The 18,724-nt window shown below is 36.1% G+C and overlaps 1 protein-coding gene and 1 pseudogene across 1 annotated transcript; both read left to right on the forward strand.

The window, feature by feature from the left end:
* Positions 1 to 253: 253 nt before the first annotated feature.
* On the forward strand, positions 254 to 15,959 carry LOC105310078 (cytochrome c oxidase assembly protein COX16 homolog, mitochondrial). Its single transcript, XM_011386297.2, has 4 exons — positions 254 to 467; positions 2,485 to 2,556; positions 12,828 to 12,890; positions 15,547 to 15,959. Exons 1-4 carry the CDS (start codon positions 399 to 401, stop codon positions 15,661 to 15,663), a joined length of 321 nt encoding a protein of 106 aa, XP_011384599.1. The 5' UTR covers positions 254 to 398; the 3' UTR covers positions 15,664 to 15,959.
* LOC105310080 lies at positions 10,917 to 11,552 on the forward strand (annotated as a pseudogene).
* Positions 15,960 to 18,724: the final 2,765 nt, after the last annotated feature.

An 18,724-nucleotide genomic window follows, 5' to 3' on the forward strand; every position in this document is an offset into this window, starting at 1 on the left:
GAGGATAGCTCCACCCGCCCCGCGGCCCCCTTAGCTGACTTGAGCAGTCAGGGATGTTCTAACAAGATGTTGGTCAAGCCCCAGAACATGGGAGGTACCGCACCATTTGACGATGAGTATCAATATGATTTAAATCCCTAAGTTTCTATTGCAAGCCAGCCTGCGGGAACCAAAGCTCCGACACGCGAATTTCCGAACGGAGGAGCGAGTATGTTACGATGGATCGATTGGTTTTGCCTGGCGGAGGCCTATCAGGAGCGGACCATGCTGCCGAAGGCTAAGTTAAGGAGCTGAGTCTAAGACGTCCTTGGTCTGGGAGGGAGCTTGAGCCGCTGAGATTCGCGAGGCCGCGCCGGGCCTGTTTGGCGGGGCGTCTCGGCGGATCTGAGAGTTCAGTCATGTTTATACACTGGGTGACGCGCACGTTGCGCAAGAACAAGACCCTTCGCTACGGAGTCCCCATGTTGGTGAGTGCATTGAGGAAAAAGGTGTGGGGGCGGGATTGCGGAAGAGGTTGGACCTCAAGTTCGGCTGGTTGGATATGTAAGGCCCGGACGGCAACCTGGGTTAGGAAGGAGCTGGCGATAGGCTGAGAGCTTTTAGGCTGTTTTAGTCTCCAGCCATTAGTGGGTTCTCGAGGGTCCCCTATTACCATCCCTGCTGCTTCAGAGAGTGATGTCAGAACCAGATTTTAACCCAAGTGTGGATGATTACTAAACTAGCTCCCCCCACCCTCTTCCCCTACAGCTTGAAGATACTCTGGATCGTTGGAACTAGATGTATTTACTTAATTTAACTGTACATTTTCGGTCATCTCCATACTTTAGCTTCCTAGTTTGTGAACTGGCTCAGTTCTTCCAGGGTCGTTGTCGAGTTAAATAAAACCTTGTGAATTGAGTGTTTAGCACAGCTCCTGCCACACTGTAGCAGCCTTTCAGAGAGGTCGATGTATTATAGTTTATATTTTTAAAGCACTCAGGAAATTACATGGTAGTCTCTACCAGAAACCCAGGACAAAGACCAAATGATTTTTAAAATGTGATTGTAACATGTGATTGTAACTTCTATGATGGCAGTAGCCCGGAATAGCGATGATAGTGGCCTGGACTACATTATTAACTACAGTATTAGAAGAGGATATAGTTAAAAATTTCAGATTCAAGAAATATTTTGAAAGTAGAGGGGTTTTGTTTTGTTTTGTTTTGTTTTGGTTTTTTTTTTTTTTTGGTTAAATGTTAATTTGTGTATACCTTTCAAGTGGAGATGTTAAATAGGAAAGCAGATCTTAAGTGGGATATTTCTCATTGAAAATGTGCATTTGGAGGTTGTTAGGTTATAGAGGCCATATCTAAATAAGTGGGCATCACCAAGGGTCTCAGTGTTGGTTGTAAATAGGAGGAAGAGGTTTGAGGATAGTCTTTTGAGGGTACTCCATCATTTCGAGGTTGAAAAGGTGAGAAAGAATGGATAGAGGGAAACTGAAGAGTTAGGAAAACCAGGGGTGTATCTTTTTATTGAAACTAAGAGACAAGTTATTTCACTTTACAAAGAATTCTTACACATTGACATTGCAAGTATTAATTGCTTATATGTAACAGATATTTACCTGATTTATTGTCTTTAGATTTTATGTTGTTTTTACTTCATTTATTTGTTGGGATAGATGTTTTAAATCTTATGTTGTCAGATTTATTGGGTTTTGAAATTTATACCCTCAAGGTTTTGTAACTTCAAAGTGTGTCAACTTCATAATTATAAATTTTTCTATTTTATAATGTTTTATACCTTTTTGTATTCCTTAATTGGTAATATTAATATATCGATATAAAAAGGAAAGTAGGGATGATACTTAATATTTTTCCATATTGCTGGACTTTTGCAGCTTTAGGATGAAGAATTAAAGCCCATTAGGTTATTGGAGGAGATGATAAAGCAGCAATGACAATTCGAGGACTCTTTTAAGATTTACCACATCCTTAGAAGTATATTCACGAGATTATTTTATCACTTGGTAATAAAATGAAGAAAAATGCTCTTCAATAGGCTTATTTTGTAAAATCATAAAATTGAAAGAATTTTGGTCATGAAGAAACAAGGCCAGAATTTTATTCCTGGCTTTACCCATTGTAATCATGGACAAGTCATTTAGTTGACTTTTATTTTCTCATCTATTAAATTGATTTTTTTCCCCTTAGCTCATAGATCTTTTGTAAGAATCAACTAATATAAAGCTTGTGATGATGTTATTTAAAGCATAAGGTCAAATACAGGTATGAGGTACTGATTTTGGTATTTGGTAATGTACTAAAATGTTTCCCAGTGACAGTATATATACTGCATCTACTCTGAAAGATGATGGTAACCAGTAACAATAATCTATATAGGATTTTGTATTATCTGTCACTGTTGGCATTTAGATAAATAATCTATAGGTAGACTGAATTCTCCCCTTCTGTTTTAATTTTTTTTCTTTCTTTGTTTCAGTTGTTGATTGTTGGAGGTTCTTTTGGTCTTCGTGAGTTTTCACAAATCCGTTATGATGCTGTGAAGACTAAAGTAAGAACTGTAATTGGAGTTTGACGTGTGTCTGTATATATGCATGTTCTGGTTTAGGAGATGTGTATACTCATATACTAAGCAGTATGAGTATTCTTTTGTTTTTCAAGGCTGATGTATGATCTTTCGGCTCTTAACATTAACAATCACATGAAAATGAAACATGAAATGTAAAGAATTTAGTGATCTTTCTCATTCACTAGAAAATTTTCAATATCGTTAGCTTTCTGCTGCAACATATGCTCTGGTCTGGTTGTTTCTGGGATTTAGAGAAGACTAAAAAACATGAGACAAAAATTTCACTTTATTTTGTTACTTCAATTATAAGTTAGTATTTCATATTAATATCAGTGATTTTATAAAGTGCTGTTCATCTTTAGTAACTAATATGAAAAGAAAGGAAAATTATTTTTCATTATAAATAGTGGTACCTATCTTTTAGGTATCCTTTTTATAAGTATGCCTTTGTGGTGAGACTGTACTGATTCATATGTTAGAACCTACAGGTAAAGACAAATATATATATTTGTCTTTATTTTACAGGCAAGGAAACCAAGGCTCAGAGAGCTTAAGTAACTTGCCTAAGGTCACATGGCTATTTAGGGGTAGAGCTGGTGTTTTCACCCTATAGATTATACAATTACTTCAAATTCAGGCCAGACGTTGCATAAGAACTTTGGTTAATTTCATTCATAAGTATGTAGCTTTGGTTTGTGGCACACATCTACTATTGGAGGTTTTTTCCCTAAGTTTACGCGTGTGTGTGTGTGTGTGTGTGTGTGTGTGTGTGTGTGTGTGTGTTTCATGAGCAGACCTCTGTAATATAGGTAGAAAAGTAAAAAGTATTAAAGACCTATTCAATTGTCTCAGTTAATTTTGCGGTTTAAGAGAAACATCAAACTCCAGCTAGTCTTAAAGACAGTAGGTATTAGAATAAATATTACATTTTTAAAAAATATGTAGTTTCTATGAGGGACTAGAGCAATTATCAACTGAGTTCAAAAGTTTCTGTAAGCATGCCAATTTTTTTTATTAAGGAATTCTTTCTCTTTTGCTTTAAGATGAAAGTTATAGTAACCTGACTTTTGGAAGTAGGATGACATGTATGTATTTGAAAAATAATTGAGTATTTGTCACATGTTTATCATGTGTTAGATCCTACAGGTAAAGATTTAAGAAACTGGTTCTTACAAAGCTTATAGCATAATAGAGTCTGGAAGACACCTAATATAAACATGTACCTAAACATATAATATAACAGTGCCCAGTAAAATGTATTAGAATTTTGTATAAAACATTACTAAAATTTCAAGGAGAGGCATAGAGTTTAGACTTGGGAAAGGGGTATGTATCTGAGAAGGTTTCCTAGAAGTATCAACTTTTGAATCAAGGCTTTAAGAATGACTAGGAACTAAATGGTGGAAACGGTTAATATTTTATAACAAAGAGGGAGTATTAGGCATATGATCATTTTCATTTTAGAAAAATCTCTCTAGCAACAGAGTACAGGGTGGATGAGGATTGTAGGAGCAAGAAAGAAGAGAAGAGATTGTTTCAATAGGTGGTGGAGAGACCTGTTAGGATGCTTTGACAGCAGTATAGCTGAACAATAATAGAATTTGAAATAAACCATTTGCAGTGAAGATAGAGAAAAATAAATGGGTTCCAGAAAAATATTTAGCAGTGAATTGATAGTATTTGATGACTAATGTGATGTATATAATGTAAAAATATGAATAAATCTCAGATGACTCGAGGTTTCGGTTTTGAGGATTGGATAAATGGTGGTGGTAATCATTCAGTTAAGGAAAGAGAATGAGGTGATTGGGATAACAGAAGAGGTCTATCGGGTTAAAGTTAAGAGGACTAAGTTGGGTAAAATTGAGAGAATGAGGTTGGTTGAAGTTGAGAGGACAAAGTCAGTTGAAGTCATGACAGCAAGTTTAGAGGTCTGGTTGGTAAAGGTCTATGGAAGGAGGCAGAGGGGACAAAGTTCAGGTGTGAAGGATCAGAGGGCAAGACCAACTGAGATTGAGAGGTTCAGGTTGGTTGATGTTGAGAAGTCAAACTCAGGTGAAGTGAAGAGCCAGTGTTTAGGGGAGGTTGAGTTCAGACAGAGTAGAGAGGATGAGATAGACTAAATTTGAGAGGAATCGAGCGGATAAGATTGGTTGAAGTTGATGGGGGTTTTAAGGGTTGAGAGATTGAGATCAGGGCGGGGCAGTCAAGAGGGTGAGATTGCTGAGGTCAAGACTGGGCTTGAGAGGACAAATTTGGTTGAGAAGGAGCGAGAGAAGATTAGTTCAGTTGAGAAGTTTTGAGAAGGGTGGAGAAAGATGGTATTGATTCAGAGTGACCAGCCATCCTAGTTTTCCTGGAACTGTCCTAATTTTAGGACTGAAAGTCCAGCGTCTCGGCATACAAAAATTCCTGCTTTTCGGTCATATGTATAGAAGGTTGAAAGGAAAGTACAGAAACCATGCGACGGGGTAAGAAAATAAACTGAAAGCAATAGCTTGACACAGTTTGTACAAGTAGGTATGACATAGTTTATCTGCCTTCCTTAGTAGCCATTACTCTTTTTTCTCCTGACTCCTAATGCCGACAACAGTGGATCCACAATAATAGGTCATCCATTGTTGCATCACTCCAAGTAATACAATATAAGTGGGCAAGGAAGTGTGTTATAATCCTGAGCATTTCCAGTCTTTTATGGCTTTGTACTTTGCAAGGAAATAGTGATAGTTTAATTTTTAACACTGTAAATATTGTGACCAGGTTTTCTAAGATTCAGATAATGGAAATGAGAACAATTAGAATACCAATGTCAGTATGATCCAGACAACACTGAAAAAGAAAGCTAAATGACTTATTTTAATGACAGTTGGAAGGACACAGAACTGGATTAGGGAGTTAAATAACCAAAATAGAGCATACCACAAAATATGCAAAACAGAACTTGAGATTGGGCATGGTGGAGACAGGGATGTCAAAACACATATGAAGACTGAATCTCACAAGTTCAGGATGAGACAGGCGAGTACTTTTTAAATCCGCTTTACTTGTTGCCCCCCCAAAACACCAATGCTTAGCTGAAAATAGCAGTTGCTGAGTAACCTTGTATGTACTACACTAATGAGAACATGCGTTGTCATACTATGCCCTTGATTGCGCTATGAAACTGAGAAAGTTCCATTTTTATGATCCAGAGATTAGAACTAAAATAATCCTGAAATGAAAGAGGAAATTTTGGTAACACAGATGTGTTGACCCCTTATAATATAGAGCTAGTTCTATTAAATCTTACCAAGGATTGTGCTTTCTATAGTGTATCAAGTGATGAATTGAATCATGACAGTAAAATGTTCGTCTTAGCTCCTAGGTTCTCTGATTTGAAAATGGAGTTTCAAATTGTCTTCTGATTTCTTTGAAGATTTCAATGAAAAAAAGCACAGAAAACATAAATCAAAAATTGTTACTGTCTTGTCATATGTTTATTTTGCCCAGTTTTCTCTCTGCTTCCTTTATGAGATTCCAATCCACATGAATGTTAAACTCTTTAATTATGTCCAAGATGTTTATTAGCTTTTTAATGTTTTATTTTCCTCCATTCTTTTTAAAATTTTAATTTGTATATTTTCTATTGTTCTATTTTCTAGTCATTAAACGAATTTTTTGCTGTGTCCAATGTCTTATTAAAGTCATCCTTGATTTTATAATTTAATTTGTAGTGTTTTTTAGTTCTGAAATACACATTTAATTCTTAATGATATATTCTAATACTATGGGGAAATCTTCCATGAAGTCATATTTTTATTTTTTCCTTCAGTATCTTGAACACACATGTATTAGTTACTTTTAAAGCCTCTAACACAAAGATCAACTATAGATCTGCTTTCATTGTGTAATTTTTTTTCTTGGTTTTTGGGTTAGATAGTTCTCTCTTTGAACATGCCTTGTAATTTTTTAAAATTAAGTATTGGACATTGTTTGTAGACAACTGTGGAGGTTCCATATAATATTGTTTTTCTCCAGAAAAGGTTTATCTTTTTTCTGCTATGCAGATAGAGTGGGAGAGCTGATTTTGATACTATCCAGGAGTGAGCCAAGTCATGGCTTGGCTGCAGTTGAAATAACTCTGCTTCTTCTCTATTCCTAAGGCATGGCCCTATGTGACTTTCAACTGGGACTCCAGGAAATTCAGCTCTACTTTTCAGAGATTTCCAACCGTGCTGTGTATGCTCGTGTTATGAGTTCAGAATTTAGAAACTATCTTTGAGGTGTGTCCATGTTGGGTATGTAAGACCCTTGATCTGTATTTTTGTCATCACTATCCCTGTGTGATGGTTTCTCTAACACCCAGTAGGCAGCTCTCTACCTGGTTTTAAGCCTTTGTTCTTATCCTGTAGCGCTTTCTGGTTTGGCAAGTATACCCAGGGATAAAAATGGCCTTTCAACTCTCAGCTCTTTACTTCACCTGCCCCTGGTGGGTCTTTAATCTCTGAAATCCTGAGAGAATGCAGATAATAGTTTCTTTGTTGTTATTGATTTTTGATTTTGTAAATTACTTTGAAGCCATTGGATACATTTTAATCCCATTTTGTTTAGAAAATAAAGACACAGAAAGATGGTTTATCAAAATGTTATACAGTAGAGTGGCATCTGAGTTAGGGGTTTGTTTTTGATGTTTGTCAGTAAGGCAGAAATTATACAATTGCACACTATCAAAATTAACACTGAAAATCTCTTTAAAATCACTCAAAGTACAGTCATGTTATCTCTCAATAATTTAGCCAGGTTTTTTTTTTCTTCACCAGCATTATGTGATTTGCCATGTTCTCAGTTGAAAATGATGCAGGATTGGGTGAATCCCACTGAGTGACGACTCAAGTCCTACATTGAGAAAGAGAGAGTTCTTGACTTCGAGCAGGAAGAAATTCAAGTGCATGCCAGAGATAGAGACAAAAAGATAGTTTATTAGAGAAGGAATAATGCTCCAAAGACAAAGCATGGTCTCCATTCAGAGACAGAGAATGAGACAGAGACCTGAACAATGAGAGGGACCTCAAATATTCTGGGAATTCAGTTCATATCTCATTGTTAGTTTCTATGAATTATAATTTAACGAGTTTGTTTCCCTGTTTTCTTTTGATAGTATGGGTATGCAGGGTGAAAAGAATGGGTATATAGTGTTAAAGGCATGCTAGCAATCCCAACCTTTGTTCTATAGATTCCCCATGGTCTGGCTGTAGGGAATGAATGGTTAGGTTTATTTTGTGTAGGGTACTACTTAAAGACTGTTTTCCTTTCATGTTATGGGTAAATGGGTTGTGAATGATCCCAGCTGGAATCTTTCTTTGTTTTTGTAGGATTCTCATGGTCAGGCAGCACATTGCAGCCTCTGAATATAGCTTGGTTTAATATTTAGTTCTCTTGCTGCCTCTTCCTTATATCAAAACCATATTGAGGGAGTTTGTGATTTATTCCTTTTGCATAATTCAGTTATTAATATAGTAATTAATTATTTTATTTATTTATGTGTGTGTGTGTGTGTGTGTGTGTGTGTGAAATATAGCACAGAAACCAAGGAGTGCATTCAACATACATGTATAATTTGATGAATTACTATAAACTGAACATCCAGGTAACCACTGTTCATGTCAAGAAATAGAAAATTGTTAGCACTGCAGGCACGTGTTCCTTTCCAGTCCCTCTTCCTGATTCCAATGGCCTTCTCTTGCCCCAAAGATAAATATTACCTTGCTTTTTGTAGTAATTACTTCCTTGCTTTTACCATTTCAGAATAAATCACAGAATACTGTGGTTAATTTTTTTACTTTGAATTTTATATCAATAAAATAATATATATCCTTTTGTCTGACTTTTTAAATTGGAGTATAATTGATATGTAACATACTAATTTCAGGTGTACAACATGATTCAATATATGTGTATATTGCAAAATGATCACCACAATAAGTTAGTTAACATCATCGCCATGCATAATTACCAACTTTTTTTCTTGTGATGAGAACTTTTAAGATTTACTCTCTTAGTAACTTTAAAATATGCAGTGCATTATTATTGACTGTAGTTGCCATGCTGTACATTACATCCCATGACTTATTTATTTTATAACTGGAAATTTGTACCTTTTTGCCCCCTTTACCCATTTTGCCTACCAAACTCCCCCACCCCCCTAGCCTCCCCAGCCCCCAGCCCCCCCCCACCCCCCCAGCCCCCGGCCCCTGGCCCCTGGCATCCACCAGTCTGTTCTCTGTATCTATGAATTTGGTTTCTCTTTCTTTTCTTTTTTTCTTTTTTTTTGGTAGGTTCCACATATAAATGAGATAATATGGTATTTGTCTTTCTCTGTCTAACTTAATGCCCTCAGAATCCATCCATGTTGTCGCCAAGTGTCAGGATTTCATTCTTTTTTTGTGGTTGAGTAATATTTCATTATATATAATCACATTTTCTTTATCCATTCATCCATCCATGGGCACTTAAGTTGTTTCCACATCTTGGCTATTGTGAATAATGCTGCAGTGAACTTGAGGGGTGTATATATATCTTTTGAGTTAGTGCTTTTGTTTTCTTGAGATAAATACCCAGAAGTGGAATTGGTGGATCATATGTTAGTTCTGTTTTAAATTTTCTGAAGAACCTCCATACTGTTTCTCAAGTGTGAGGTGATATCTCATTTTGGTTTTTGTATGCATTTCCCTGATGGTTGTGATACTGAGCATCTTTTTATGTACACATTGGTTATCTGTATGTCCTCTTTGGAATATGTCTATTCAGATCCTCTGCCCATTTTTAGATCATAATGTTTGTTTGTTTGTTTGCTATTGAGTTGTATGAGTTCTGTTTATATTTCAGATATTAATCTTTTATCACATATATGATTTGCAGTTATTTTCTCCCAATCAGTAGGTTGCCTTATCATTTTGTTGATTGTCTGACTTTTTTTTTAATATTACATGTATGAAATTCATCTATGTTCTAGCTCTAAATTCAAGGGTCAGCAAGCTTTTCCTGCATAGAGCTAGATAGTAACTGTTTTAGACTTTGTGAGCCATAGAGTCTTTCACAGTTATTCAACTCTACTATTGTAGCTTAAGAACAGCCATAGACAAACATAAACAAATGAGCATGGCTGTGTTCAAATAAAACTTTATTTACAAAAACAGATGTTTGTTAGACTAGTGTTTATCTTAAACAAACACTTTAAACAGCCAGATATTTTTTTAGCAAAGTGGGTTTATTTAGGAACAACAAAGAATTGCAATTCAGGACATGTAATCTAATGGTGAACCATGAGCAAATACTGAGAAACAAAGGAGAGAAAACTCTTTTATAGAGAAGAGGAAATTGGGAGAGCTATTATAAACACAGAGTTCTTCCTCTTGAGCTCCGTGATCAATGTAGGTCACGAGAATTCTCCTTCCTAGCCTCCCAACTTGATTTTAAATGAGGTTTCTTTCTGTTAATTTTGACACTAGATTTGGTCCATGGGCCATACTTGTTGATCCTATGATTCATTCATTGCTATGTGGTATTCCACTAAATAGTACCATTATTTATTTATCCATTTTACTGTTAGACTTTTGGATTCATTTGCAATTTTGCTTAGTGAAAATAATGCTGCTCCGAACATTCTTATGTATTTCTTTTATTCCACATGTACTAAAAAAGAATTGCTAGGTTACTGAGTATTTGTACCCTTTGTCACCTCTATTGCATAATTTCTAAACTATTTTTCATAGATCGAATTCATTGATTGAATCAATTAAAGGGGAGGAAAAATAATTTTTTCTTTACCCTTCTGTGTTTCTTGGTTGATATTCCCTGTGTAATAAAAGACAGATTAGCAAGAGAAAAACAAACAGAAGTTTAATAACATGTATAGCTCCTGTATCTATGGGAGATAATCAGAAAAACAGTAAAACTCTCCACAAAATAGTCCAGGCCATCACCTTAAATATCATCTTCAGCTAAAGACAAAAGAAGGATGTTCGGGGTGCAGGGCAGTTATGTGAGGTTAATGTGTGTTTTTGAGGAGACAATGGCAATCTAAATTTGCTGGGCTCAAAATTCTGTATATACCTATTAGAAAAAACTTGTTAATTATTTTACTTATATCTTCAAAAATCATGTTTATTTATAATTTGCTTGATCTGTTAGTTTCTGGGAAAGATATGTTAAACTCCTCTTATATGTTCTGTGTATTTCTTTCTTATATTTCTATTTTGCTATATAAATTTCAAAGCAATGTAGTCATGTAATATTTTATAATCCTAATATCTTCTTGAAAAACTGTTTATTTATCAGTATAAAATGTACCTTTTTGATGCTGTTTGCCACAAATATTTTGTCCATTAAAAATATTGCCATGTGCCTTTTGCGGATGGTGGCGAACGTGGCAAGAGAGCTATGAAGGCCTCCTGCGCGCTGTGAGAACACAGGTTGTGGGGCGCTGCCTGCCCACCCCCAAGTGCTACCCGCCGCCCCTCTGCCGCATGCGCATCTTCGCGCCTAACCATGTGACCAAGTCTCGCTTCTGGTATTTTGTGTCTCAGCCGAAGATGAAGAAGTCTTCAGGGGAAATTGTCTGCTATGGGCAGATGTTCGATAAATCCCCGTGGGTGAAGAACTTTATTATCTGGCTGCACTACGACTCCCGGAGCAGCACCCACAGCATATACAAGAAATAACGTGACCTGACTGCTGCAGGCGCAGTCACCCAGTGCTCCCGAGACCTGGGGGCCAGGCACCTTGCCGGTGCCCACCCAATCCAGATCAGGAAGTTGGAGGAGATTGCAGCCAGCAAGTGCTGCCACCGGAAGTTGAGCAGTTTCACGACTCCAGGGTCAAGTTCTCGCTTCGCCACTGGGTCCTTCATCACTAGCACAAGCCACGCTTCACCATCAACAGGCCTAACACCCTCTTTTAGATGCAAGGCCTTCCTGTTCCCTGGTCTGCCCAAGTAAACTCCTTGGGAAAACCGGAAAAATATATATATATATATTGCTATGTATTGAGTCCCCCACCCCCACTAGTATTTTTTGTGTTGTATCTTTTTTGTAACCCTCTGCCTTCAACCTTATGCCTTCATTTTCTAAAGTACATTGCTTGTAAGTAGTATATAGCTGGATTTCTAAAACTTTCAGTCAGAAAAATCTCTAATAGTTGAGTTCAACATTTACTGAGATTATTGGTATTTGTGTAGGTATTTCTACCAGTCAAAACAGTGACAGAGAAAAACTCCATCAAGTAGAAGCCAAGAAAGAAGAAATGAGAATATAGTAAAAGTAAAACTGAGGTTCAAAATAATCCTTTCTCAATATCAACACTGAAGATATAGTTTAAGTTGCTGATGAGCAGTCTTTTTATTGTGTTCTTTTAGTCTGAAGACTCATGTCTTTTCTATATGGTATTCATTTAATTACTGATTTATTAATTATTGCCCTTCTTCTACTCTGTAATTCTAAACCCTTAATGACATGTTAGAACTTTTGGATCTAGCTTTCATAATATACCTTTTCTTTCATTCATCTCATCTCTTTGTGTATCATTTCTAGTGGAATCCCCAGGTTGTATTTCTAGTGTACTAATTTGGTCTTAAGCTGTGTTCAGTCACTGTTCAGCTATCTCTTTTAATCTAACTTGGGTTTTGTTGTAGTTGTTCATTTATTAATTTCAGCAATCACATTCTTTCCTAAAGACTTTGCTACACAGAGGGAATATGGCATCAGCTCCTCTTTACCACTATGGAATCCTAAGTTTTTCATGGGTAACTTCTTTGTTTCTAGCATATGGAAGATGTTCTTTTTTGTTTCAAGAGCAGCATTCTATTGGTATTTTTTTATAACGTTTCTGTGTAATAACAGTTTAGGGTGGTGGTTAATAGCATGGACTTCTTGAGGCAGAGGAGCAAGATTCAGAGCCAAGTTCTGCCTCTTTGACAAGTTATTCAAACTCCCTGTGTCCTGTTATTCTTAGATATGATCATAATAATATTTATAGGCTTTTTGTAAGGATTAAAAGAGGTAATATATGTCTAAATGCCTGGCACATACCAAGTGCTCAGGAAGTATTAGCTGCTGTTGATAGTAGTACCATATCAGTTATCGTTATATGGTTGGATGGGTGGACGGGGAAGATTTTGCCATACGTTTGTAATTTACCATACCATCCCAGCTATCTCTCGTATAATTTTTTAAAATCCAACAGACTTAAATAACATATAGCTCCTCTTTTTTTTACAGATTGATCCTGAATTAGAAAAAAAACTGAAAATGAATAAAATGTCATTGGAATCAGAGTATGAGGTACAGTATGTAAATATAGTCTCTCTTTTATAACAGTCTTCCTAGTCAGTGACTGGTTTTGTCTGCCTTAAGGTAAACTTAAATTATTAACAGTGCAGAAAAAAATTATCTACCTTAAACATATGGTATTAGGATAACTATATAGTCATTTGAAAAGAAAATACAGATGGATCTATATTTCATATACTATAAATGAGTAAATTATAGATGGATCAAGAATTAAAAATAAAAAAACATGCTAAAACTACTAGGAAAAAAATAGGCATTCTTTTTGAGTCAGAAAAGCCTATATAAATGTGATAAGAAACCTAGAAACTTTAAAGACTGATGAGTTCATACTTAAAACTTCAAAAGTTTGGCCTAAAAAAATAATGTCTCTAAAATCACTAGTTAAATGAGAAATTGTAAAACTATTATTTATCTTACTATAATAAATTAATTTATTTAATTATGAAGAGCATCTGCGAATCAATATGAAGGAGGAGTTCAGCAATTCACTCGGTCAGTAGGAACATGGGCAAAGCATGTTAAGAGTCCAGAGGAAGGGAAATAAATTTCTTTCTTAAACATATGAAGAAATGTTCAACTTATAGTAGGAATGTTACTTAAAATCATAATGAGGCGTCATTTCCCACCATTTTTTTTTTGATTAGCAAAATTCAAAGAGTTTTATAAATAGCACATTGTATTATAGAATGTGGTGAGGGAGGATGTTCTCTCTTTTCGTTTGTTCATTTTTTGGGCCGTGGATTGTATTTTTTTGTTTCTTTATATGTTTGGTCATTTTGATTGAAAAGTGGGCGTTGTGAATAATAGATTGAAGAGAATTTAAGTTTCAGCAGGCAGTTCAATTATTGGCTGATCATTTTGAACTCGGTTTTGTGCTTTATAAGGCAAGAACAGTGGAAAGGCTTTGGTGTTTCTCAAACCTCTCTTTGTGGGTCTTGTTTTCCAAATTGTCTCCCCAAAGGATCTTGTCAGGGTTCGGTTTTAAGCTTTATTGGGTGAATGTAAAGTAGGTCCTACTTTTGGTATAATCCTTACTCTTAAAGAGCAGCCTTTTTGGTGTCTCAGCTGGATGTCAAGATAGCAATTAGGTATTAAGTCCACTCTGACAGGGCTGAAAGTCCAATATTGACACTGCTTTTCCTCAGCACTTCTTGACTTGGTTCCACACTCAATTCTGTAGCAGTTGTCTGTTAACTAGTAATCCTTACGTGGTCTTGCCCAGTTCGTGTATAGCTTACTCTTCAAGGACTCTGCATGTTTTACAGAATTAGCGACTGCATGTTTTGCAGAATTCTACAGGGAATCTTTCCTTCACCAAAGAACTCTGAAGACTGGACCATTTTTACATATAGCTGTTCCACCAACTTTCAATTCCATCTAGGAATTATTCTTACATTCTCTTAAACATGTTTGCCTTAATGTTATTTGGGTGCAGGCCATTCTTTCTTCAGACCTTTTTATAACTTTGGATCATTTCATAACTATACTTGAAAATAATTTATCTTTTTCTTGCACATTAAATTAATAGAATTTTGTTCATTCATATATATTTATTACAAATTCCTGGTAAACCATGAGTAAAATTTAGAGAATGATTTCATTCACTACTTCCCCATTATTTTGTCCTGTAACTTGCTGCTTCTCAGCATAAGCATTATTGTTAGTAGTGATGCCGTGGAGGGTTTGTCTAGGAGTAGATTTTCTGTTTCATTCTTTTAGAAACCATAGAATTTGAGAACTGAAGAAACCATGTAGACCATTTGGTCCGGCCTTTTTGTTATTAGGAGGTAATTAGTGCCATTGGCTTCAATCACTTGCCCAAGGTTATACAGCTCATTAGTGAAAGAGTAATGCTTAGAATCCATGTGTCAAGGTAAACTTAATATTATTTTTCCTGTCTCTGGATATAAGCTATTCTGTGTTCTCTGAGCCTCTTTTTCTATCTTATTCACTCAGTTTTTCCAGAACAGTCAAAGCAGATGTGTGAAAGTTATTGTCAGAAGGGTGAAGAAACATTTTTGTTCTTCCCCTTTTATCCTACCTTTATTCCTTGAGAGGCGCTTCACACTGACTGCAAGTACAATGACCCAGCTGTAATTAAACTAGTTTTTATTACCTGAAAGGGCCTTGTTTATGGCAGCTTATGGGGAGTGTCTTTTCATCCTTAAGCTCAGGCTCATTTTTCAAGTGACAGAAAAATCATCTTATTTCCCTCTAGTAGACTTTAAGGTCTCCACCTTTGTTCTTTTTCTCTCATTTACTGCCATTGCCTATGCTAACCTATGCTAGTCAGTATCATGCTAGGTCAACCTTCAGAGTTGAACTTTTAATTTTCCAGCTTCTTCCCTTCTCTGTGCTCTGAAAAACAAAGCATGTAGACTCTTTTTTTATATTTTTATAGTTTTATTCTAATGGAGGAAAAGATAGGTATTAACATCAATAGCAAGCAAGAAAAATTCCAAATCCTAAGAAATATGTCATTGCTTCAATTATTATGCTTGATATACGGTTGATTTATTTGTTAAAATTATAATTGAGGACCTACTGGATTCTTTCTACTCGTTTAGTCATTCATTCAAAGATGTCGTAATCAAAGCCACAGGACTCCTACACTAATATATATACTTTAATTTTTATGGCTCTATAGAAAATAAAGGACTCTACTTTTGATAACTGGAAGAATATTCGAGGACCCAGGCCATGGGAAGATCCTGACCTCCTCCAAGGACGAAATCCAGAATTCCTGAAGACTAAGACAACTTGACTATGTTGATTCTTTTCCTCCCTCCCTCCCTCCGTTCATAACATGTTATCAACTGGAATTCCCACTACATACTCTTATGCAGTGGAAAGAAAATTCTAGACCTGCAGAAGCCTGGATGTGAGTATTTTGATGACAGATAATCTTGATAAAATGTCAAGTACAGGTTTTTATATTTTCTTCCATCTGCAAATGAAAGTAACAGGTTTTTATATTTTCTTCCATCTGCAAATGAAAGTAACAGTATTGACCACATATGTCGTACACACTCAATAAAAATGGGAACACTGCTACTCAAAGAGTGTCATTTATTCCACTAGCAACTACCCACCCATATTCCTTTTCCACCAGCCATGGGGTAACATTTTGATACTTCAGTCCGATGCTTGATGAGAATAGTAGGTCTGGATCCAAATTCTGGATCCAAATTCCACAGTAACATCAAGCAGCGATTTTATGTCAAATCTATGTAGGAAACTAATATTGATCACAGTCTAATAAGAATCTTGATATCTCACATGGTATGCTAATCAGTCTCCAAAGCACCACCTAATGATTGTACTGATACCATTAAAACATGTTAAGAAAATTATATTGTTTCTGGTTAAAGCAAAAGTCATGAAACATTACACATTATACACAGATATGGCAAATTAGTTCAGGTAATCCACAGATGACTTCAGTTTGGGAAACAGTGATTTAAAGTATGCTTTATGCCTTAGCATAATTAAATGCTGAAAAACTGAAAATCCATGACTATTCTTTGATCCATGAGAGAATTGAGGGTCACAAGACAAAACCACCATCCTGAACATGAAGCAAATACAGGAAATCACAGTTTACATGGAAGAAAAACCACCTAGACACCACCACTGGAACCAGCATCAAGTGGAAATACTTAAAGAGTAATTGACTAATTTCTAGATACTGAGCACTGACTTCAGAGTTAAAAACTAGAGACCAGGCTGGGAGCACACTTTTTTGAGTTTTACTTTCTGGAGCCCAACCAGATTCTCACAGTGAGTATCAGAAAATTTCTTGTGTTTTCAACAGGGGAAAGAGAAAGTAACCATTTAGAACTATGCCCTCCAAATTTTGTTCTCCTTAACAAAAGCCTGGCCTCAAAAGAAAGTATTTTGCTAGAGCCAAATCATACTGAGTTTTACCAGAACCTAACCAAATAGGGTAAGGGAAATAGCCAATTCCAGCCCCCTCTAGCCTTTGTGTCTCAACTGAATGGGGTTGGGAGGAGGACGACAGAAGCGGTTCTGAAGGTCACATCTCAGGGGCCCATGATCACTAAGGCTGAGACCTAATCAATCATAAGACTACAGAACCTTGTCCCCCGCCCCCCACCCCCCAATACTGCCACAAACCTTAAGGCCTATTCACTGGAGTTTCTTTTACCCAGTCCACCTGGGTATCATGTCCAACTTTAAACAACTACAAAGCATACTAAAAGACAACAGTTTGAAAAGACAAAGCAGGCATCAGAATCAGATTCATATATGGCATGGATTTTGGAATTATCAAACAATTTAAAATAACTAATATGCTTAGATCAATATACTTAGAGCTCTAATGGGAAAAGTACACAACATGAAAGAACACGTGGGTAATGTAAGCAGAGTGATGGAATTTTTAAGAATCAAAAGGAAATTCTAGAAGTCAAAAACACAAATGAAGAATGCTTTTGATGGAGTCATCACTAGAGTAGACATGACAAAGGAAATAAGGGAAGGAAAGGGAAGAAGGAATAAAAGAGAGGGGGAGAAAGGAGTAGCTATTTCAGGCAAAGCAGACTTCAGAGCAAGGGAAACTGTCAGGGATAAAGAGGGATAAAGGAGGGATAAAAGAGTCAATTCTCCAAGTAGACAGAACAGTCTTTAATGTGTTTGTATCTAATGACAGTAGCAAAATACATGAAGCAATGAAATGAAAACTTGTTTTTTTATTTAAAGAGATCAACAGAATCGACAAGGCTTTAGCTCGGTTTACCAAAATTAAAAAAAATATATTACTAAAATCAGAAATGAAAAAGATAGTAACAACCTTATAGAAATAACTATAAAAGAATGCTACGAACATGTGTATTCTAATAAATTAGATAATTTAGATGAAATAAATTCCTGGAAAGACACAACCTATCAAAACTGATTCAATAAGGACTATAAATCTGAATAGACCTATAACAATTAAATTAATATTTAAAAAATACCCAGAAGAAAAGCCAGATTCAGATGGCTTCATTGGTGATATCTATCAAATATTCAAAAGAAGAATTGATACCAATTTTTCCCAAACTTTTCCAAAAAATAAAAGAGGATGGAACACTTCCCAACTCATTCTTTAAGGCTAGTATCCAGACTGGAAAAGGTTAAGTAAAACTATCTGAATTTGTAGATGACATGATCCTGTGTATGGAAAATTCTATGAATCCGCTAAAGCTATTATAATAAATGAGTTCAGCACTTATGAGTGTATGAGACACAGGGATGGTTTTGGGATTTGGTTATACTATAAGCCTCAAGGGCAGAAAATGTTTCTTTTAATTATCCTGCACAATCTCTCTTTCTTCTCCCCACACCAAGGACAATGCTTTCTGAGCAGACCTAATGTGGAAAGTTTTTTTCCTGGTCTTTCCTGGTAAGAAATGAATATATCTACCTAAGTCATTGATATCTTTTGCCTTTGAGAATCCATGGGAGCCTATCAGTTTACAATGCAGTTGATTAGTAGTGTTTTGTCATCGCCTTTAAGTTCCCCACCCTAAAGAAAACTCAGCTATCTGACACAAAGTATTAGTAATCATTGTAAAATTTACTGAAGATTATAGATCTTTGAAACATGGCAGAGTGAGAGACATACCCAGATCTCTCTTCTTGAAACAACAATAAGTTGAACATCTAAAACTCAACAAAAAACAGCCAAACTGCACACCAGCCCGTCTGAGCATGGGATCTGCGCATAAGAGCTACCACAGGTCAGAACCCTGGGTGTCGGGCAGTGGATTGGGAGACTGGGAGAAATAAAGAAGCTGCCTCTTACAGCCACTGGAGCTCCC

This window comes from Pteropus vampyrus, unplaced genomic scaffold, assembly GCF_000151845.1.
Source record: "Pteropus vampyrus isolate Shadow unplaced genomic scaffold, Pvam_2.0 Scaffold1052, whole genome shotgun sequence".
Taxonomy (NCBI): Eukaryota; Metazoa; Chordata; class Mammalia; order Chiroptera; family Pteropodidae; genus Pteropus; species Pteropus vampyrus.